At 29.8% G+C, this 24,069-nt stretch overlaps 1 protein-coding gene across 4 annotated transcripts in view; it reads left to right on the plus strand.

Moving 5' to 3' along the window:
* LOC129962617 (hepatocyte nuclear factor 4-gamma-like) overlaps positions 1 to 22,316 on the plus strand; it is a 99,244-nt gene extending 76,928 nt beyond the window's left edge. For 3 of the 4 annotated variants that reach the window (XM_056076445.1, XM_056076444.1, XM_056076446.1), the window contains exons 2-7: positions 10,982 to 11,284; positions 11,448 to 11,563; positions 15,131 to 15,277; positions 16,199 to 16,439; positions 20,261 to 20,497; positions 21,817 to 22,316. In XM_056076445.1, the coding sequence (XP_055932420.1) occupies positions 10,982 to 11,284; positions 11,448 to 11,563; positions 15,131 to 15,277; positions 16,199 to 16,439; positions 20,261 to 20,497; positions 21,817 to 22,058 (1,286 nt within the window). In that variant the 3' untranslated portion in view covers positions 22,059 to 22,316. Of the gene's footprint in view, positions 1 to 4,063; positions 4,089 to 10,981; positions 11,285 to 11,447; positions 11,564 to 15,130; positions 15,278 to 16,198; positions 16,440 to 20,260; positions 20,498 to 21,816 lie in introns of those variants that run through there. The other variant, XM_056076447.1, reaches the window with a different exon arrangement.
* The last annotated feature ends 1,753 nt before the right edge of the window (positions 22,317 to 24,069 follow it).

Raw genomic sequence — 24,069 nt, forward strand, 5'->3', positions numbered from 1 at the left:
TTCAGGAAATAGACCACCATACTTGAAGGAATTAAGATATTTTTAGATGATTTAATAAATTATATAAATCGAAAATAATTCAGTTGTATTATATTTTTCTCTAGTTTGAAATCAATTTTTTTTAGTATTCTCATTTTTCAAGGCGCGTGACAAATCGACAAACACTTGTTTTTCTTCTGATAAGCCGTAGCGCAATTTTTGTTTGTTTGAAAAAATATGCAAATGAAAATTAATTGTTTACTAGAGAAACGAGGATTTCTTTCGCATCACAATTTTACTAATGCTTAGAAAAGTTAAATATATATATATAAATAAAAATTCTTTATAATAGTATAAATTGAATACTTGCCAAATGCAGATCTTTTTGGATCCCATAGTAAATTGGGCATAACTATCCTAAACCATATTTAGCTGATATGATATCTGAAAAATACATAAATGAATAAATTCCGAGTGACTCAATTTAAAATATTCTTCCATTGTTTCAAATGTGCGTAGTGTATGGTCATTTTGTGTGGAAATGTGGAGGTTTTGTTTGTGGAAGTTATTTTCAATTGTTTCTGTCTCCCCTCCCCTTTAGTGGTGGATTTAGGCATTTATGGACCCCAAACAGTGTACAATATGAGGCTCTTCTTTAATCAATTTAATCTTGCATTTTAACAATTTTTTTAAAAATTCAATATGCTAAAGATTTATTTCAATCAAAAATTTTATTTTATAAATTTATAAAGATGTATTTTTTTTTTCAAAATCTATTTTTGTGATATGTATATTATGAAAAAATAACTAAGGTTATAAAACTCAAAAAATTAATTATTTTATTGATTATTTTTAATGAATTCTTACAAACGAAACCATTAAATGATGTGACGAATTAATAAATTACAACCAAATATTAAACTTCTAACAAATATTGTATTAAAAATTAATATTTTGCAGAACATGGCAAGTAGATTATAATATAATCTGTTCAATGAAAAATTGATATCTAGAAACACTATAAATAAATAATTAATTATTCCTTAATATATTTAATAATGATTTTAATAATTCAATGTATATACATGTTATAGATTTGATGTATTATAATTCAGAGAATTATAAAATATCGTAAGTAAGTAAAATCTTAAGCTGCAGTAAAATTTAGTAAGCGATCATATTTTAATATTATTCTTTAAAAAACTTTTAGAAAAGATTTGTGGACTTGTTCGATTATTCTAGCTTGAAAACAGTCGAGATTAGTTCATTACTTATTACTTATCTGTATAAGTGTTGAGGTGTATAATTCCAATTTTTTTTGATAAAATATATTCTAGGCTTTTAGTTATTTTATGAAATAATGGAGACATTTAAAGTCGTGATGAAATAATAATTTAACTTATTAACTATGCCATAGCGCAGTGTTTGGGAATGACTGTATAAATGTTCTCAATACCAATGTTTTGTTGTTGTTATTGTTGTTGTTGTTGTGTGCGTGCCTGCGTGCGTGCGTGTGTATGTGATTTTAAGCTTTGAAAGCCAGAAACTGACGAAATGATAAGATGAACAATGGAAAATTTTGCGAATCTAATGGGACACAATTAACAACATTGGAGATAACTGTTATAGAATAGACATAAATATAACAGATTGTAGTAAATTTTTCAAAAATCTTTCCACTTATCAAAATAGTTTTCACGAAAATGTTCGCTGAAAATTTTTTTAAGTTAAAACATTTTTTTAAGATACCACTGTCTTTTTTTTTATCGAGCTATTTATTCTATGAATGTAAAATATTTCGGATAACAATAAAATGTAACAGAAATCTAACTATCTGGAAATTCACCTTTACCGAAAACGATAAAATAATGAAACTTGCGCAATTTAACTATGGTTGTTTGAATAGACTTTCACATTCAATAACTTATTTTGTTTAATATTATTCTATTTAGAAAAATTTGGCCAAGATTTCAGTTAATTATTATAGATTGTTATAATTAAAACTACAGGTTCTTGAAGTGTTTATGTGATATATCAAGAGACTAAGGCTTCCTTACTCGCTTGATTACTAATTTCTTGTTTTATAAAACAGTTTTTATAGTATAGAGTCGGCTACTTTTTATAAAAAAAATAGTTTTAAATTTCATTCTAGTTTTTATTAAAATGCTATTACTGCAAAAGTAGAAGTAAGATCTTTGAAGAATTTGCCTGTTAAAAAAGTTAAAGAAATTTTATAGAGTTGATTAATTTGCTGTAATAGTTTTTAGATAAATTTAGCTTTATTGCTCTACAAATAGAATAAAATTTAAATAATTATACTGGAATGTCTGCAATTTTGAAAATGTAGTTAAATATTTGTATTTGAATAAAGACTTGAATGTCGTTATAAACGTCGAACGGAAACGTTTAGATGTCATTTTAAATTTGTTGACGGCAGATAGAATATGAATTTGGAAATAGTTAAAAATGATTGTGTTGTGAAATAACTTTTATAAAATGCATTAATGTTACTGAAAAATATAGGTTTGGTAAGCAAATTTTGTATTCATTAAAAAAGTATTTTTATGTTAGCATCCATTTGCTAACTAGAGTGATTATAAATCAATTTATCAATTTAGAACATTATAAAACATTTATTTTATTTTTAAGATTCCATAAGTTCAATCTCTTATATTATAGTAAATAATCTTCAACTTATTTCTGTTGGTTGCCAATACCGCATTTCAAATTTAATTGTTAGCAGTATTGTCATTAATTTATATAATTACTGATTACATAGAAATATAAAATGTTGCCGAAAAAACGTGTATAAAATTTTTAATAATCAATAATTTTTTTTTAGTTCTGAGAATTTTTAAAAAAATATTTAACCATTAATAATTTTAATAATAAAGGGTTATAATGTGAGATCACTTGAAATATAAACTTTCGTTAAAAAATCTTAACTGTCATCCACAAATAAAGATTTTTCAATATATATTCAGAAAGATGATAAAGAAGAAAAGTGAACATTAAATATCACACACTGAGAATCGTATATTCTCGTACAGCAATTGTTCATTATCTATTATAAGATATTCACTATTTTATGAAATAATTAGTATTCTAAATATTAACTAATAATCGGTTACATAGCAAAATCAAAATACGATAAAGTTAACCCATGTATTGTGACAGAAAAATAGATTTGAACATGTCCTCTGTAATCTAAAAATCTCTGTAAAAGGTATAGGTGTATGCTTTATGAATAATGAATTAAACCTTAGAACATAAATGTACTTTCCATTTAATTGATTTTATTTGTTATATCATGAAATAGCTGCGCATTTTTTAAATATTGTGTTTTATACTTGAAAGTAGTTGATATACGAACTTGCTGGATATTTTTAAAATCAATTTATGATGATAATACTTTTTTAATATTTTGTTTGCACCTAATACTAATCCACGAAATGTTGTTGATGGATCCCTTAGATAAACAGCATTTTCAAAAATTCTTACGGCTTACATGTATTTTCAGTATAGCGGTTTTTTTTTTCAATTTCTATATTAAAAAATTGAGCTTATGTTTTAATTAATTTTTTTTCAAATACTTTATAGAAATTGGAAAATTTAATTGTATTAGTGATTTTTTTTTTGCTACATTCTTTTACACTAAGTTATTTATTTGAGAATCGTCATACAATGAATGGATAAACGTATCATAAAAATCACGTTGTAACTTACACAAGCTATTTTTAGGTTGTTCTGAACTGATAAAAATGAATGGCATAGAAAATATGAACGAATCAACGAATCAGAAAGCCGAATTAAACTTAAGATTATCAACAATTCTAAATACATACTCTAATGATAAAACTTAAGTAGTGTTGAAGAAATTGATAACGATATTTTTTTAGATTGGACTTTGACTGCCGAATTTCTTTCCTCTCATAAAATCTAATTTTTCAGCGATGATTGAAAATAAAACATTCTATTGGTTAATATTTTGTAAGATAAAAACCTCAGAGATAAACTGCAATTTTCCCCTGACTTCTTTTACAATAACTAGTTCTAATTTAAGAATGAATTCAAATTTTGTGGAAAACGTAATCATACAATGGAAATGTGTAAGTGATTATGTTTGCGTATATTATTGTTTTAAGTATCTTTTTTTGTTTATTTTGATAATTTTAACTGTGAATTCATTTATTAATGTTCTATGTCCTTCATGGTATTTGGTACTCGTTTCCTTTTTATGAAGGTTCCATATTTTAATCATATAAAATGTTGAAATGTTTCACATTCAAAATGATTTCGGTTTTATTAATTGTTTTCAAAGCTGTTAGAAATGAACTGATTAAATATGTTTTATGAGTCCGTATTGGAAATTATTTGTAAACTTAATATTCAGAATAACATTTGAAAATGAATTATCGGTTTGTGGGATTGGAGAAAAAATAAGATGCAAAAATAAGCGTGTTGTGGATGAATTTCTTTATAATTTTAAGCTGTTTCTGTTCTCAGAGAAAATGACCATACTCAAATTTCTTGTATATAAATATCCATTAATAATCCATTCTTACATAATCCATTTTTATAATAAATGGACGAACACTTATTGTTTTTATCAGTGGGGCTACTAAACAGATCACATGTTTCTTCTGTTTGATTTTTTTAAAATTATGCATGCTTTTCCCTTTTTCTTTTCTTTTTTTTTTTTTTTGCTCTTTTTATAAAGCAATTTATATTCGAGTTTTAACACAGTCCAACAGAAAACTCATCGAATTTATTCTATGTCAATCTTTATAATCCTTGTCGCTAAAAAATAATGTTTAAATGTATAATCCATCTTATGAAATCTGACATATTTTCAAAGTGAGGTGTGTTTCTGTTAGAACCTAACATTTAAATAATTAAATAATTCATTGATGAGCAAAATAGGGAGGTAGAATTTTAAGAATAGTGCATCTTCAAGTATTTAGAATATCTTTATAACGCAATGCATAAAATATTTTTATTATATATTACCGGAAAGTGAATCATTTTATCAATAACATACTTTTTAATTAATAGATAGAAGTATTTACTTTAATTTAAGAATATAAAATTAGATAGATTAAGAAGTTGTTGAGGAACAAGTTTCTAAAATTGTTATTTAAGATACTTTTTTCATATATGTATATATTGAAAATATTTTTATATTCATAGAAGGTGTACACATTTTTAAGTGATCGTTTTATACCCAAAGAAAAAATAGTACATCCATAATAAACTGCAGTTTTAAAAATGTCGAGTAATATTCTCGTATATTTAAATAAAATTTCTTAAATTTCTTTTACACATTTGGAATATTTTATTTGTTTTAAAAGTTGTTTAAAGCATTAATAACTTAAAAGAACTAAATTATCTCCTACAGCACAAAAGAAATGAAGTAGCATATAAATATCAGGTTGGAAAACCTAAGATTTTGATATGATATCGCAATTTTATCTACAGACGTTCCTTATACAAATAGCAAGTCAATAAACTAAAGATTTGCTTAGTTACATTTGATTCAAGTTGTTGCTGGCATATTGCAGACGCTTATTAAGCAAACACATTTTTAAAAATGTTTATATTAAAGATACCCTTAAAAAATTTGCTAAAATTACAAATACATTTTAAAAATGGAGTTGAATTTACCCACACAATAGTGAAATTAAATGCATGTACATAAATATATATTTTTTGCAATCAAACACTTACTGAAATAACTCTGAAGATACAATTTAATTGTTTCAGAATAGAAGTAGTTATCTTTTGCTAATGGGCAATAAAATGTTGATGTTTAGTTAAAGAAGACATTTTAATTATTAACAAAGAAAAAATATTTCCTTTCTAGATATATTTGTTGCTTAGATTCATTGTTTCAAATTAAAAATAGGAAGAGTTCTGTTATAGGATATTTTTACACTAAAATGTCACAGTGTGTGAGAAAACCATTTTACCGCTGCAAATTTTTTTTTCACTAAATTAAAAAATAATTCAAAGTTATTGCAGAAAGAGTAGTTTATAGTTGTATTTTCCTCCAATTTTCCCCGTCTAATAGGTGGGGGATCTGACTCCTCCCATCGATGACGGGACGTACTTCCTTCGGGGAGGGTTGTACCGTGGCCGGTGACGGCCCTTAGGACTCAACCACAGTTCCCGCCAATGTTGCTGTTGCGGCGGTCCGGTCATTCAGTTTTATGGTTTAAATCCGTGTGCCTTCGTGGCGGGTCAGAGAGTTAGATGGCTGACTTCCCTCCGATTTTGTTATTTTGATGTCATAGTGGCCATAACTTCAAACATTATTAATAAAGGAAAAAATATGTTACTTTAAAGTGAAAAAAAAGGGTGAGGGGCGGGGAAATATCCGTTTAGTAATGTCATTTTGAACACAGGCAAGTAAATGTATTTAAAATTTTCAGGAAATGAATTGACAACGAGGTTGTGTAAATATTAGGGATTGCAGTACCGGACCAAAATTTCAATACCGGTTTTCGGTATTTTTTAAATCTTAATACCGGGATACCGGTTTTAATACCGGTATTAGAAATTTTAGAAAAAGAAAGAAAACACAGGTGTATCTTTGTTTTATTATGCCAGTTTTGTTAGAGTAAATATCACAAAAAATAATTTGTAACTTATAAATGATAACAGTATATAATCACAAAAAAGTAAAGAAACATCTTATTTATTTAAATCGCAAAAAAAAAAAAAAAAAAAAAAAATGTAAATATCTATTTAGTTTGTGGTACTATTACAAATTTTTGAAATGGGATTTCAAAAAACATAATACATCAATTGTACTATCATTAAGCCTGAAAAGTAATTTTATATAAAAATGACCATCTGTCGAAAACGCTCTTTCGGCATCTACGCTAGTTTGTGATACTGTTAGCAATGCGCGATATACTTTTTCCAAGTATTTACCTCTAAATCCCTCATCTTCAAATAAATCGATTTCTCGTCGGATGGTTTTGGATATAGCTGATTTCTGTATATTATTTTGGTTCGTTGAAATTTTTTTTATTTATCGCTAATTCTAATTTTTCTTCAAGAGACAATTCCTTTTCACTATCGACGTTAGTATCATCATAATCTTCGATAACTGAACCGAATTCTTCTGAATGTGGATAGGTTTGTGGGTAAAACATTTTAAGAAAATTTACTCTAAACTTAATCAGATTTGAATTGGTTATTTTCTTCTTTTTCATTTTAATTTTTAAAATCATTATAATTATGTAAACACCCTAAGACATTTTCTATTTCGATATGCCTTTCTTCTGTGCGATTTTTCAATGCAATTAATAATTCTTCAGATAGTGATGTGTGCTGTTCTTTCAGTGACTGCAACATGAAATTTATTGTTGCATAAGCTGTTATTAAATTAGAATCTCTCCGACATAATACCTCCAATAGTCTGTTTTATTGGAAGTAGAGCTGATAGAGTTCTGGATATTAAGTCGAATTCACTATCTGAAAAATTAATTTGCAGGTTTAAGTCGATTATTGCTTTTTGGATTGGATTTCTCAGTTTCAAAAACTGTTTCATCATTTGGATTAAACTGTTCCAACGAGTTTTAGAATCTAATATTAACATATATTCTGTTTTATTTTCAGTTAGTATATATATTTTAGTAATATATCCTTTTTATAGGGGAACATTTAAATATCTTAACAATTTTTCGAACTTTATAGGAAGCAAGTCTTGATGGGTTAATATTTCAGCCTCATTAGCAATATCTTCTTCAACAATTACATTGTCATTATCTTCATTGTCAATATCACTCTCACTCTTACTCTTACTCTTTTCAAAGTTGGAATCCGAAGTTTCTATATCCACAGTATTTGGATTCTACTGTTCTTTATTTTTTTGGTATAATACATTTATTACTTCTAATTGAATTCCATGTGCATAGCACAACTGCTGATTTGAACCAATCAACTTTCCAACTTTTTTCATAATTGTGGCTCCATCATTCGTTATGGATACAATATTTTCTTTCAGGGATAATCCATGTTTTGCTAATTTAGATTTAAGCAATTAATTAAGCCATTAATTATCTATTTAATTTCGCCCGTTAGGGAGACATAAAAACAAAAACGTATACTATTTTGCTATGTTCGCGATACCTGAACATACAGTGGAAACATTTTTAAAAATTTCTAGTAAATACCGAAAAACCGGTATTTAAACTTGTGAATACCGGTATTACAAAATTGTACAAATGGCTCAAAATACCGGTATTCGGTATCCCGGTGTACCGGTATTGCAATCCCTAGTAAATATGAATATAACTCAAGATGTGTGCACCATTTCTCTTTAGCGTAAATGATAACTTAAATGTTAAAATATATGGCATGTTTTTTTATAACTTTATAGTGTAGTGCAGATAATTCAATATACACTTCAAACATGACATTATATATATATAGCATATACAGCAGATTTTTATAATATACAGCAGATTTATTCTATAATGACTTCATTTTTTGTTCAAAAAGGATTTATACACATTTATTTAGAAATTATGTGATCAAAATTAAAATAGGGTAGAACTGAGGATTTTTTTTCTTTTCTTATATACTAGTGTTTCAAAAGCAAAAAGGAGGAAAAAAAATCAGCTTCCAGTTTTTAAATCTTTTTCCAGAATCTTCACATTTTATACCTCTTGCATTTGAAAATCATTTTTCCAAAATTATGTCTGTTTATTTGCTAGTCTGTGAATCTGATAACTAAAAACACCTTGTGCAACAGGCATGAAATTTGGTGTGCGATCTTCCCGCCATATTTACTAATATCTATTAAATTTAGGACAAAGGCTCTCTGATTGTTCGTCTGTCCATGTCCAAGTGACTGTGATAGTTTAAAAACGCAAATAGCTTGACATGTGAAATTAAGCATGTTAGCGTTTTCATTGGAATTGTAAATTTATACCAGATTTTGAAAGGGTTGTCAGATCAAAGGGTTGGTCATCTGTAGATTTCTGTGTTTGAGAGTATGTGAATGAGTTAATCCGAAAGTGTAACAACTTAGACAAATAAAATGTGGCGTGTGGTCATGTCATCAGCATTGCGCACCCTTATTAAAATTTGAACCTAGTTGTTGGATAGAAAGGCATTGAAAATTTAAATACAGTTTTCACAGCATTAAAGAAGATAAAGCGCACGATGCTGAGTTGTGTATGATGAAGACGATAATGTGTTACAAAGGAAAGAAGGGTGCAGTTGCTTCTGAGGGTAAAGACCCCTGAGCACCCGAAGGCAGAAGTCTGACTTCTAGCTCATATGAAGATGACACTTACACACACATACAACGGCTTGCACAACCCCTTTTTACAGGGGGTATCATTCACACACCTCGCAGAAAGAACAACCATGCCCGAAGCAGGACTCGAACGCGGGACGCCCAGATCACGGGGAAGACGCACTACTCCTGGGCTCGGACGCCGGCTGATGATAAAGTAGACTAGAAAACTTTAAATAAAGTAAACATCACCTTTTTTTTATGCTTTCCATTTATTCTTGCCACCAATAGAACTGTTGCAAGGATAGCTAGGTCTGAGACAGAGAAATATTCATGCGTCCGAGACAAAGAAAACCAAGTGAGGATGGTTTCCTTGTCCAATAAAAGTTTGTTGTTGTTGGGGCTTATCTCCCTTGGATTGAACACCATTTCAAACCAAGTCCAAGAGATCGATTCGCACAAGATTGTGAACTGACTCACCCTCATTTACTAACTGCCTCACAGAGGCGTCAATACAGTTAATGATATGAGGGGGGGGGAAAGCGTGCAGTGGCAAGGGGATTACATCGTTTGGCCTCTGATGAAGATAAGACTTTTTATATGGCCTGACCTTAGACTAGATGAGAGCGTCTGAATACCCCTTGGACTGGTGCACGCCAGAAACAAGCCTGGACACCTACTGGCATAGCAATCATGCTGTGGGGGAATCCTCCATTTCGTTTTAGTTCTTAGTTTAAACAAGGCGTGGATCTCCGTGGCCTGTAGTTCTAGAAGAGTGGGTATTGGAACTTAGGGCAATATGCTTCCTTCCTTGGCCAAAGCATCTGCAATTTTATTTCCGTGGATGCCTACATGAGAATGGATCCACTGTATGCTACTGACCCGGTCCTTGCGAATTTAGTTAATTTGGAGATAATGTCTTGGTTCAACTTGTCAAGAATGTGTGACCAGTTCTTTAAGTATTGTATTGAGCTCTTGCTGTCTGAGAGGATCCAAATTTGGGAATTATCAGTCTCCAAGGCGGGGTCCAAAGTTCTGTTAATAGCAAGAAGTGCAGATCGAAAAACTGAATCATGGTCTGAGTTTATAAAACAATGCCTTAATTCCCCTCTACTTGATTTTAAAAATATGCCACTTCCAGTTCTCCCAGACTTCCTTTTTCTTCCCTCAATGTAGATTTTCAAGGCTTGATCGGGGATATCACTAATGCCCTCGAGGGCCATCTGGCGCAACAACTCTGGATGCTCGCTGTGTTTTGTAAGATTAATTATCAAGTCTTCGTTAAAAACAATATTATCAAAGTAGTTGGTGCATAAAATGTTTAAATTCTAGGAAAAAGAAAATTTTCTATAATGCTTATTAACTTGCATTTTAAAGTATTCATTAAATATATGTGTATGCATTTAAATGTATTTATATGTTTAGTAATACGCTTACAGTGAGATTTAAACGCAACCTGCATTTTAAATTTTGTTATGAAAGTCGGAAATCCGAAGAACAGATGACATTTTCTTTAATAGGTAAGTGTCTCATTGTTGTGGCACTTTTATGCCATCCCCTATGCTTAACTAAAATAAAACCACACCTACATATCGACGAACATTTATCAAATACGTTTGAGAGGGAAAGGGAATAACATTATGTTTATTTAAAAATATTTTTAAAATAACAGTATTTTAATTTTTGTATTATTTCTAGCTGTTATTTTGCCTTACTTGTTAATTTAACAATTTCTTGTTAATTTTGCAGGGGACTCCAAGATCAGTTTGCAGCAAGTTACTAACAACCAACTCAACAGAGTTGCAGCTGCAGCAAATAACTCGATCAATGGCCTGAATCAATTATGTGCTATCTGTGGAGATCGAGCCACTGGCAAACATTACGGGGCTTCCAGCTGCGATGGCTGCAAAGGTTTTTTCCGAAGAAGTGTTCGGAAGAATCACGTGTATACGTGCCGTTTCACAAGGAGCTGCGTAATGGACAAAGACAAAAGAAACCAATGTCGGTACTGCAGATTAAAGAAATGTTTTAGAGCGGGAATGAAAAAAGAAGGTAATCAGAGTTTGCTATAAATTTTTTTATTCAAACATTCTAAAATATTAGAACATATATATTTTTTTTCATTCTGAGATAGTAGTGATACTTCGACGTGCCATAATAAGCGAATTTGATAATATTATTATTTATTTCCCTAATGTTGTTTTTGTACTCGTAGCTGTACAAAATGAAAGAGACAGAATCAGCTGTCGGCGGCCAAGCTACGATGAAGCCACAAATAATTCTGGCATAAGTTTAACAGCACTTCTTAATGCAGAAATGTATTCTAGACAGGTAGTTTTTGTTTTTTACATTTTTTTAATACTTTTTTAAAATTTATATTTAAATTACGAATTTCTTAAAGATTTTTCTGTAAGGAATTTCATATAACAGCTTCTAGATTAATTTTCTGTTAAATATTATGCAGCGAATTTGTGAAAAAAAAAAAATTGCTTTTCTTGAAATACATTAATAAAAGGATATGATGTGCGAAATTTTATCCCATTTAGTTTATAATACAGTAAACTTGTATTTTACTTCAGAAATTTTTTAACTAAGGCTTTTCCCCTTTATAGAAGCCTCATTTATGTTGTTATAAAATGAAACTCAAATTTCCCCCACATTTTTGGAATGCATCTCATGGTTTTTTTGGGGGGGCGGAAGGTGGGGGAGGGGCAGAAGTTGCATTTTAGCAAACTGAAGATAGGCCACTGGTAGGAGAATTTAAATCGGGAAAAATTATGGCTAAATTTGATTGATTTAATCAATATAGTTAAAATCCAGTATGACTAGCCCATGTTTTACCCGTTCGGAGAAGTAAATTTGATCAAAATAAAAATGTGAATTGGAATGAGATTTTTATTTGAGGTTTTTTCTCTAGAATTGCTCGGAAATGACGCCTAGAACTTTAAAAAAGGTACCTCCAATTATAAATTGAAACGACTAAAACCGCACCTTTAATTAAAAGTTTAATTAAAGAGCAGCAAATTTTGCTTAAAATGAATAATAATATCATATATTTTGCTGCAGAAGTATAAGTACTAAAATTTATTAAAATTAAGTATTTTTCCCAATTTTCAAAAAAAGTCTTATTTTTTCCAAAAGAGGACACATACAGAACCTAATGATTGACGTAAATTAATATTATATACAAAAATATTTATATTTGTATGTAATATTCAATACAAAATATTTATTTTTGTAAGCTTATAAATATGTACGTATACAACTGTACCAAAGATCTAGGTGAATATAGTGTGAAAATTTGGAAATAACGTTCCAGCTAAGATTCGACCCCATTTAATTGATCATGGTTCAAAATTTTAAGGTTCATAGCAAAATATCTTTTTTGTACGTTCTAATGGGACTTTAGTCTAAATATACTTATGGTATTAAATAAAATTACCATATGTATCAACTGTTGGATCATATGTTGGAAACTTACTAACTGTTTTTCAACTTAAATAAAAATAAGTAAAGGCAGGAGAGAATATAAAGTTACTATGCATAAAACTTTGTCTACATTAGGTATTTTATTTGAATATACAAAATAAATTCAATACATGTAAGAAAAAATAAGTAGGTGTCGTTGCTCTAAGTATTCAAATCCAATGTGAAAATCAGAAATGAAGAAATGTTTGTGAATCTGGAAAAGTGTTTCTGCAGGATCGCCTTCTAGAAGAAGTCACATAATGATTACAGGAATATTTTGTGCATGAACAAGCGCTTTATCCATTATCACTCTTCAATAATTAGGGTATAAGAAAAAAAAAATTAAGTTTGGTTTTAGTGATTATCCAATATCCAGTAAAGTCCGTTTAGTGGTATTACCTATACCGTATAATATGGAAGCAATTGTTGGTATTTTTTCTGCAGTTTTAGATAAATATCCATTAAAAAAGTTAATAATTAAGGGAACACTGTTGCTGTTTTTTATTTTCAACGGTACATCTTATAGGCGTACTTATTGATCATTATTTTTATTTGTAAACGCTTTTTCTTGAAATTAGGAAAAGGTTATTCACCGAATTTTTCTATCACAAGTTCCAAACATTCTCAATGCATGAAGGACGTTCATCCATTTCTTCTTGCTATCAGTGATTATATTAAAACCTATTCAGTTTACAGGCAAAGGAAGAGGCAGATTGTTAAATTGATTTTTTTTAAATGAAACACTTTCATAAATGTTAAATTGTTTTTTTTTTTGTAATGAAACACCTTCACAAATCCCTTGTGTTTTCGTGAATAAAACATCTACGAACAATGTCATGTATGCAAGGCAAAATTTCATGGTAGTTCTCTATGAAAGAAAGAAGATGACACCTTGAAGAATTTAAAATTTCACTTGTTTAGTAAAACACTTGTCAAAGTAAATTTCAATTTGTTCTATACTACCTACAACATTGAAAGCTGTACCCAACATTGAGTATCTTGACATGTACAAATCTGTTTAGGTAAAGAGATGAACTGAGTTTGGTAAATTACCAGATATGGTCTGTCCAATTTTTCCTTTGAGAACTATACTCTGCAAATGTATCAAGAAGCTACCACCTGTACTTTTAGTCATACAAAATCGGGATTCAATGACTCACCGATTTATGCGAATTGCAAAAGGCATTCATTCACTAATGCCTCCAACTGTTGTAGAAATTATTACTAGAGATGATGTTCATATCAGTGAAAGAATACTGCAGCTGATTGAGGAAGATGAAAGACTAGACGATGCTGTAGTAATGAAACGTAATGGTATATTATCGTTAATGTTGCGTGGTTGAATTAATAATAAAAAAACAATTGTTTTCTTATTTTTTTAAGCTTTGAATTATATTAATCTTATTTTTCTCATATTTACTTTCTTTGTTCCTACTTAATATGCAATTATAATACCCACTGAATGAGAACAACCCTGTAGAAAAGGGCTTCCAGATTTACAGGAATAAGGTGAAATGTCAGAACGCCTTCTCCAAACTTTGCACCACACTAGCGTCTGGTACTGGTGTACCAATATATTTATATGCATGCAAAAATCATTATTTTCGCATGAATATTTATTTCCGCTTATGCTTTAACCTTATACTTATAAACACGATTTAAAAAAAATTAGAAAAAACATCATAATTTTTAATAAAGCTTGTATTCAGGCTTCTGAAACAAAATGTATAATGTTAGCATTCAATTTACTTAGAATTTTATGGTCTATTACTTTTATGTGTATCATTTTAGGTTTGAAAGTTTGTTTTATAATAATGTAGGAATAAATGAAAATACACTTCACTTTTTGTCCTACTACCAACTAGACTATGTTTATTTCGCCAGAAGAAAACTTATATCTAACTAAATTAAATAATTATTCCCAAATTTATTCTCTGCAATCATTAGCCTCTGCCCGGATTATTAAAATGCTGTTGTTAGGAACTTTTGAGATTTCATTTATAATGACATAAATTAGATTTCTGTGAAAAAACAACAACAACAATAATCTTGGTTTAAAATTTTCCTGTAGAAACACCCATTTTTTACTAACGTTACTGGATTATTAGTAATAATTGAAAAATTTGTTATCAATGGTACAACGTACAATTAATTTCCTTGTACTCTTTTATGTTACCTTGCATTAAAAATCAACTTTTTTACTATCTAGATTATTACATCATTCCTTTGTTTGATATATTACATAGTTTAAAGGCTTTTCCTTTTTTAAAAATCTGTCATTAAGTTCTATTATATGTTAAACAACGAAAACAGAATCTTCTGAAGAACAAATGAGGGAGCATTTCTTTAACGCTGATTCTCATTTCAAATGCATACATTCTGTGGATTCAATGAAGCGTTTGTGGGATTAGCGTTTTTAAATCATTCCAGATGACTCCATCAGGAGACGGAGACATTTCGTCGAAGAAAGTAGCAAATATCTCGGATGTGTGCGAGTCGATGAAACAACAACTGCTAATACTTGTTGATTGGGCAAAGTACATTCCTCAGTTTTGTGACCTACCTCTGGATGATCAGGTAAGGCTCTAATCCTTTCGGTTTAATATTTTCACGAAATTAATTCTGTAGCTTCATTGTAATAAAAAAAAGCATTTTGAATGGCTTCCGGCTTTCATGATAAAAAAAAAAAATGGAATACTGTTTATTCTCGGTTTCGGAAGCACTTTGCGTTTTTGCGCATGCGTCAGGAGGCATTTATTTCGTTAAAAACAGTGAGAGCTGAGATGAAAGAAAAAAATGTTTGCATTTATCAATAAGGCAAACTTAGACTATTCGTGGAATTAGGAGGCGTAATAACCGCTCATCTTTATGCATATCACCCCTGAGCAAAGTACAATCATCGAATAGTTCTAGCCGCTGGATCTTGAAACAAACAGTATTTTAAACTGATTTAGACTTATTTCAAAATAAAAGACTATCATTTTGAAGAATTTTTATAATGAATTGAACTTAACACGGTTTTAAACAGTTATTATAATGAAATACAATTTAATAATTCATGTTTGTAATTCAAATTTTGTTCCTATTATTTTTTAACTTCTCATTTTAGAAAAAAGATCCGATTAATAGAAAGTGCATGAGATACTTTCAGATTGCAAATTCATATTTCATTATTACAAAAGTCATATTTTCAAAATTTTCTCCTGATACTTCTACTTATAAAGTATTAACTTTTTGGTATTTTTGTTGAGAAATTGCCTTTTTTTCAACTGCCTTAACTTTAATTGTAAATAGGTAATTATTGACGATTATTTCGTCCATAACATTATTAACTGATTTTTTGGGGCTTCAGTTCTCTTTGAATATTGTTTTATAAAACTGGGAAATACCTTATTCTCTTTGCATTCTAATGTTATTCAAATTTCATTTGTTATCTTTCTGTTCAAAAGCAGGATGATTCCATACCTATTCTCATCAAAGGAATTCGTTCATTTTCAGGTAGCTCTGTTACGTGCTCATGCCGGAGAGCATTTACTATTAGGTCTGGCAAGACGTTCTATGCATCTCAAAGACACTCTTCTATTAGGTAACGATTTTGTAATTCCCCGACAATCTCAAGAAATAGAAATCAGTCGCATCGGATGCCGGATAATGGACGAACTGACCACTACTCTTCGGGAAGCTCACGTCGACGACACAGAGTTTGCCTGCCTTAAAGCTATTGTGTTTTTCGATCCATGTAAGCTTCAGATTTTCTGTGAATGAAATCAGTTTCTATGGTACGAACATTGCATGATTTCAAGTTGTTTCTTCTGTGCCAGTCTTTTGTTGTAAAGCCATTCTTTTTGTCTCTCTCTCTGTATGTGTTATGTGTTTTTATTGTAAGCTTGTTCTTTGCTATGCTGGACTTTTTGTGTTAGACCTGGACTCGGAAAGGAAAGAAAAAAAAAAAAAATAACGAAAAAAAGGTTATTCTGTTCTGGTCTTTTTAAATATCATTACATTATTGATCTAAATTAGTTTTTAGAAATTCCTGGGTAGGTTTTTTTTTTAAGCCCCAAACAACCTTCCATCTTCACGGATCATATTCGAAAACTATGTAAGCATTAAAAATATAATTACGTTATATAGCGTGTTCAATGTTGCCAAGGACTTAAAAATTTCTTGTTCCTTCTACAAATTTTGCTTTTGAAAAGGTGAAACGCATGCTGGCGCATTTGTCTGTGCGAAGCTCGTTTTTCTTAAATTAGATCAATATTCCTCCCCTTGAAAATTCTTTGATATGCCACTACTATGGCAATTATAAATGGGTACGTATCTTATTAGTTTGATATATATTGAATAAATAAATATCAGATTTTTTTTATAACAGAGTATTTATGAATTAAGGTTAAAATGAAACGGGAATAAGCTAAAATTTAAAAAGTTTCTAAACTCGATTTAGGGACTCTAATTATTAATATAAACTTTGCAAGAAAATATAAGCTTTTTTTTCAGAATATAATTTTCAGCCTCTCTTCCTGGATCATCGGGGATTTTAGCAATTTAATTTGAATGTCTTTTTTGAAATGTTATTTTTTTTAAATGGATAAAGTTATTTTATGTAATTTAGTTATGATCTAAGATTTTATTCTTGTATGAAAATGTGCATATAATGTATAAAGCATTTACACAAATCATTAATTAAATATGACTAAAAGGTAAGTGTTGAATACTTTCCGTAATGCTTTGGCCTGATATAGAACTCCTTATCTAATACCGTAATATGTTTTAACTAACATTCAGCTTTAAGTAAGTACAATTAACCCTGGAATGGTACCGTCATCCAAATTTCACTCCTACAGTCTATTTTGAAGTATTGCTGAATTTAATTAAAAAAGGACTTGCATTTATTAAAACATGCTGACTAGTCAGTACATAAATAACATGTTGAGCTAATCTCATTTTCAATACAAATTTGAGAGCCCAAAATGTATAGTAATGTTTTAAAAATACAAGATTTTTAAAGAACAGCATTTTCGGTTCTATAATGGTATATTAGGTAAAACAGAGATGAACTGGCCATTTTTTGAAACAGAAGCAAATATACGTAATGCATTTTAAACTAAAACTAAATATTAATAAAACAAAAGCGTTTATAATTAATAAATTTCTATAATTAATTTAAACGGTGTAAATTAAATAGCCGCTAGTGGTCTGCAAGAAATTTTCTTGCATACTGTCTAATAAAAGCCTTATCTTTATCCCTTGCATAAAATTGTGGAACGTCATCAGTGCTCAAATCGTTATCATTTGAGTGCTGCACATGAAAATATTATGCTTCTTCATATAGTATGAAGAGAAAGTATTTGTATATTAACTGTAAACGTCATGAAAAAGCGTATTAAGCCTTCGACCTTCGGGTATTTTATTTTACTTATTTATTTTGACGATTTATCGCTGGCATGCAAATATGCAAGTACCAGGAAGCCTATTATGTATTGGAATTCTTTTTTCGACCCATTGAGACCGGAATTTGAACCAGAACTACAATTGTAATGGCATTGATTTTATTCTAAATTTCATTCATTTAAGTCATTGCTTTTTTTTTTAACTATCGCGTTTACATTTTGTAATTAAAATGTGTGACAAAAATTGTAATTATCTTTCAAATTCGATAGATACGAAATACGAACCGATAGATGGTCAACCCTTTGACAGATTTGGTTCAAAATTTATTCAGCATATGCATTTTGGATGCTGAACTTGTGTCCCAGATTTTACCTATTTAGCTCTTTACGTATTATGTTACATGTGGACAGCCATACAGATGGACTTCTCCATGCTTTCCGTCCAAAATTTGATAGAAATAGACAAATTCAATGTTAAGATGATATACAAATGTCATTAATCTACCTTATAGCGGTTTCGAGTTGGTGCTTTTTGGGATGGTCTGAACCGTGGTATTTCATTCAAAATCTCAATTCGAATTTTTTGACGATTTTGATAGTTTCTCTTCGTATGCGAAAGAATAAAAATAGATTTTATATTTGTACTTCCTAAAAAACACCTTAAAAGACTTAAAAATGACCTTTATAAACATTAAAGAAAGTAGTATTCGGTAATGAATGAAACAAAATATTAGGGAAGGATAGGCAGGTATCGTTATCACTTTATATTACGTGTAATAAAGTGTCAAAATAAAAAGAAATACAATATTAAGTTTTATGTAAATGAAAATAAATGAAATTCACATGAAAAAAAAACTTTTGGTTTTTTTAATGACCAAATATAATTTTTTTTTTAAATTTTTTAAAAGGCACTGTCTTATGTTGGCGAAAGTAAATTATATACATATCTATAAGAGATGGCTATTTTATATTTAAAAGTAATTTATGAAAAACAGCCGCAAATAATCATTATCATTATTTAATTGTTATCCTCTTAATCATTAAAGAGTTATCTAGTCAAAAGATAGCAACTCTTCTAGTTGTAAAAGCCCCATGTTTTCTTCTTGTCACTTTTTTTGAGGAAGAATTAGAACTTTTGTAATATACATTTCACTATTTCGTAAATATATATGTAGGACTCAGGAATCACGACCATTTTAGAATCACGCACATTTAATTACATTTAGGACGGACAATTACATTAATATAAAGGAAATGAAGATTAAACAGATTTCGTCGAATACGTCGCAGGATTAATTCACATGTTAATATCGCAGTCATTGCATGGCAATATTCGTCAGCTGCATTCATCGTCTGGCATTTCTCGTCCAGAACTACGTCGCGTCTTTCGTTCAGAGATCCGTCTGATGTCACACGTCTTTACTTTCGTTCAGACCCGTCTCGTCTGTACTCCGTCTAACAAGCATCAACACCTGTTGGCCAGCAGATGGCGCTCGTCATCAGGCGTTCGTTACTACATATATATAATTAGTAAATTTTATAATTCCATGTAAAACTATAAGAAATCCAAAGGGAACAAAATGGAGATGAAAAATCGAACTGATTCCTTTTATATATACATTGAATAGAAACGAGGTATCAAATTGTCTACACCTTTCATCCTCTGTTGCATATAAGGAAGCAATTTAACTCATAGCATTCTAAAAGATACCTACTGAAATAGCAGCTAGTATACCGAAGGTACCTACACATCAACTATCTCCCAAGTCTATACAGCAATGTTTGAGAAAAGTGAAATGGCAGGATTTTAGTACTAGTACGAGAAGGATTCGAAGTGATTCCATGCTACCATTACAGGGTTAATAGTTTTAACCATACACCTTTGTTGATTTTTTTGTTTGTCTAAGATGTGTCGATTAATGTAGTACTAATACATACATTCTACCTAAGGAAGCACCAAGGTATAGTAAACGATTTTATTGCTGCTCTTTCTTGTGCATATGCTTGTCCGGCTTTTGTCAATAACTGAGGCTCTCAATCTTTTAACTCAGTGCACTCCTGTTTTGATGAAAATACATGACATAAAATACCTAAACAGTTAACAATATTTTTGTCTTATCAAAAATATTTCTTGTATAAAGATGATTTTTCTTTTCTTTTTCTGTTCCAGATGCCAAAGGATTAGGCGACTCGGCTCGAATCAAGGCTCTTCGAGATCAGATTCAGACCAGTCTCGAAGATTACATTAACGATCGCCAATATGAATCTCGAGGCAGATTTGGTGATATTTTACTGCTATTACCAGCCCTTCAAAGTATCACATGGCAGATGATAGAGCAGATCCAGTTCGCGAAACTGTTCGGAATGGCGAAGATAGACAATCTTTTACAAGAAATGCTACTTGGAGGTGGGTACAAATGAGACGTAAATGATTATTCGTCATTTAATAGCAATTTAAAACTTCTTGTATTGTTTTTTAAAGATTATTCATGATTGTTTTGAACCAAGGATTTCTGTTTCCTTGTTGAATTTATAATATACTGGTTGTACAGAACTATATGTATTATCTGATTTATAATTATTTTATCTATGCTACAATACTATTTCAGCCAAGAACCAATTCTTTTTAATTCTAGGGATAAAAACAATAATTTCAAAGTGAAATTTTCAAGTTTTAATAATAAGTCAAATAATAAGTTCAATAATAAGTCAAATAATAAGTTTTCTAAAAATCCAATCCTTTTTATGAAGACAGAGAATATCTAATTCGGCCTGAAATTTGATATTCTTTCATCTCCTGAAATTCACATATCAATCATTTAATGAAATGCAACTTCAAGCAATAAATATTCACAAATTTGAAGAGATGGCATGCTATTATATTTTAATCAGTAAGAATTAAAGTCAACAAATGTTAATTTCGTCTTTTTAGAATTTATTTGGTTTGGCTTGATGGTACTTGAGGCTTACAGTGAGAGTAAAAACAAATATGTTTCAGTGCGGAATTTTATTGTAATTAAGTGCTTTAGATTATTTATTTGCTGATGTTATAAAAGTGATTAAGAATTTATTTCCTTATATTAGATTTAGTTGAGTTTTGTATTATAAGAGCAATATTTGATTATACTAATTTTTTTCTATACAAAAGAAGTTATAGCATTCATAGTTTCTTAATTGGTTATTTTTATTTTGGGGTATTACTAATTCAACACTAACCTTAACGATGAAGAAATAGTGGATGAAACTTTTTACATTATATTTAGAATTTAATTTGAGAGATCTGCATTTGATAAAAAAAATTTTCTCGTCATAAAAAAATGTGGTACCAATAAAAACTTCAGCCGGATTTCAAGAATCAATCCATATAAACAAATAATGAATATAATGTGATACTTAAACTAAAAATAATGCCCAATACCCTATATATTTGCGACTTTTTTTTTTGAATGACAAGCAAAATATATTATACCTACTGCACAATTTTTTCCCACAACAGTTTACTTAAATTTGTCATTTTTGTATTAAATTTGGGAACAGTTCAATCATTTTCAATGTATATCGTAAGGAAGGTGAATAATGAATGTCTTGGTTTACTGTTTAAGAGTTTATTTGCTGTTTGGAATCTGAATTTCTAAAGCTTAAAATGTAAATGAACTTATACAATATCCAATATTATCATTCGTACCAATGAAATTTTTCAATGCTTCTTGATGCTTTATTTTGTAGGTGCATCTGCCGAATCTTCCGCCTCGAATAATTCAACAAGCTCCAACGAAACTGCCAGCGATACCGCATCCATACAGCATGCCGTTGTCCAGGCTCCAGCAGACCCTCTGACCAACGGTCATTTATCGGACCACATCGGAAACGGTCATCCCGAAACCCCCATTCCATCTCCAACAGAAGCTTTTGTAAAAATTCCGTCCATAGTTAATCAAGGTTTTAAAACGGAACCTGAAAGTTACTAGCAGCATAATTATTTTTAATCACAGATAATACTCAACTATTTTCTCTTTTTAAATCATAAGTGAGTCTTTCATTCCAGGAGATTATACTTCAAGTGCTGTTATGTGAGTGATATTTTATCCACCTGAAAAGTAAAGCTCCGTGCCATACATAATCACCTTGATTCTTAAAGCTATTTGATTTTTGGAAGGAAAGTGTTTTATTGTAAAAGATCAGTTGTTTATGTAATCATGGAAATAAAGACCTTTTCATTTTCTTTACCGGGTCTGTACTTTAAAAAAAAAAAGTTGATTTTTTTTGAAAGAGCATTTTTAAGAAGAAAATTGTTGTGAAAACATAATTTTCATTAATATTTTATTATTTTCTTTTTTTTTAATGTGAAAACCATTCGATGAAATTTATTTATATATTTTAAGTAATAGAAATCATATAATTTCAATAATAATTCATTAGCAGTTAATTGTTACTCTATACAGGGTGTCCCAAAAAAATGTATACACATTTTAGCAGCTGATAACTAAGTTATTTCTTCTTTCTTTACGGACTGAACCCATTGAACCGAGTGATGGCAGACAGACTTGAATTTGAAGAAAGGAAATTTATTCTAAAATGCTACTGGAAGTATGAAAATGCAGTAGAAGTGCAAAGACAATTTAAGAGGGAGTTTAACAAAGAACCACCTACACGAGTTACCATCACTCGAATTAGAGATAAGTTTGAAGCTGATGGAACTGTTCAGGACGTCCATAAACCTGCAACAGTTGTTAAATTGAGGGCACCATTGAACATGAATGTACGAATATCCCAAGGGAATTGTTCCATCATGTGTGCTATTCCATCTCTTCGCGTTGTCAGCAGTGTCTGGAGCAGAACGGATAACAGTTTGAGAACATGCGATAACAAGACAATAGAATGATATTTGTTGAATCTTTTACATGTTGAAAATTATTCGAATTATAATAAACCCCAAATTTACAATTATTTAAAGTGTGTATACATTTTTTGGGACACCCTGTATTTTATCTCGGGACTTTTCCCTTTGCAGCTAAAATAAATTTTCATTCTATAGAAATTAAGAGTATTTTGAAAAGAATAAATGCACTTTTGTGACTTCGCTATGTGAAGTCTTATAAGTGCATTTATTTGTTTCATGTTCTCAAAAACTATTGCAGGAGCACTACAAAATATGAGTATCTTTCAACACACTTTTTACCTTGCAATGATTTTTAAACTCTTTATATTCCTTTTATCAAGCAATTAAATTAACTCTTCGATTATTCCCTCTTCTTATATTTTTATATCTGCATATAAATTTTTTTCTGAGCTATTATCAAAAAATTCGACAAATTGAATTGTAAACGTAGAAATTTTACATACTTTTTATTTGATCTTTCATGTATGTAAAGATTGAATTTCGAAATTAATTTTTGATTCACGTACAGATATGCTAAAGTTTTGAAATTTCGTTGATTGTTTTCGATAGCAATATTCTAATTTAATGTTTTCAGAAATTTAATTATAAATGGTCAATTAATTTGATTACAATTTGATTCTCTATAATCATGACACTTCCTAATATTTAATTTATAAACAAATTGAGTTCAATCAAAATTCTATAAAATTTATAATAGTAATTTATAAATTAAAAAATAGAAAATAATTCAAATAAAAAATTTGAGTAGATGGAAAAGCAATGCACAGTTTAATATGGTTCATTAAAGATAAATACTAGAGAAATGAAATTTTGCATGCAGAAGAATTGATTATTTGAAAATACCATTTAATATGTAATTCTACATTCCATTGCTGGTATTTTTGTTTCCATGACAAGTATACTCATATGTAACTCTTGAAGTTGATTACTATGCCGCTTCTTCGCATTAGCTATGCTGGTTAGCTTATTGGTATCAATGGTGGATTTTCGACTGTGCAACTCCATGAGTTCGTGTGACCGAGGAAAGGGATTGCAGGCCAAATAAAAGAATATTATTAACCTGTGGCCAACTAAGCTAA

Source organism: Argiope bruennichi, chromosome 3 (genome assembly GCF_947563725.1).
Source record: "Argiope bruennichi chromosome 3, qqArgBrue1.1, whole genome shotgun sequence".
In the NCBI taxonomy this organism is placed as follows: domain Eukaryota; kingdom Metazoa; phylum Arthropoda; class Arachnida; order Araneae; family Araneidae; genus Argiope; species Argiope bruennichi.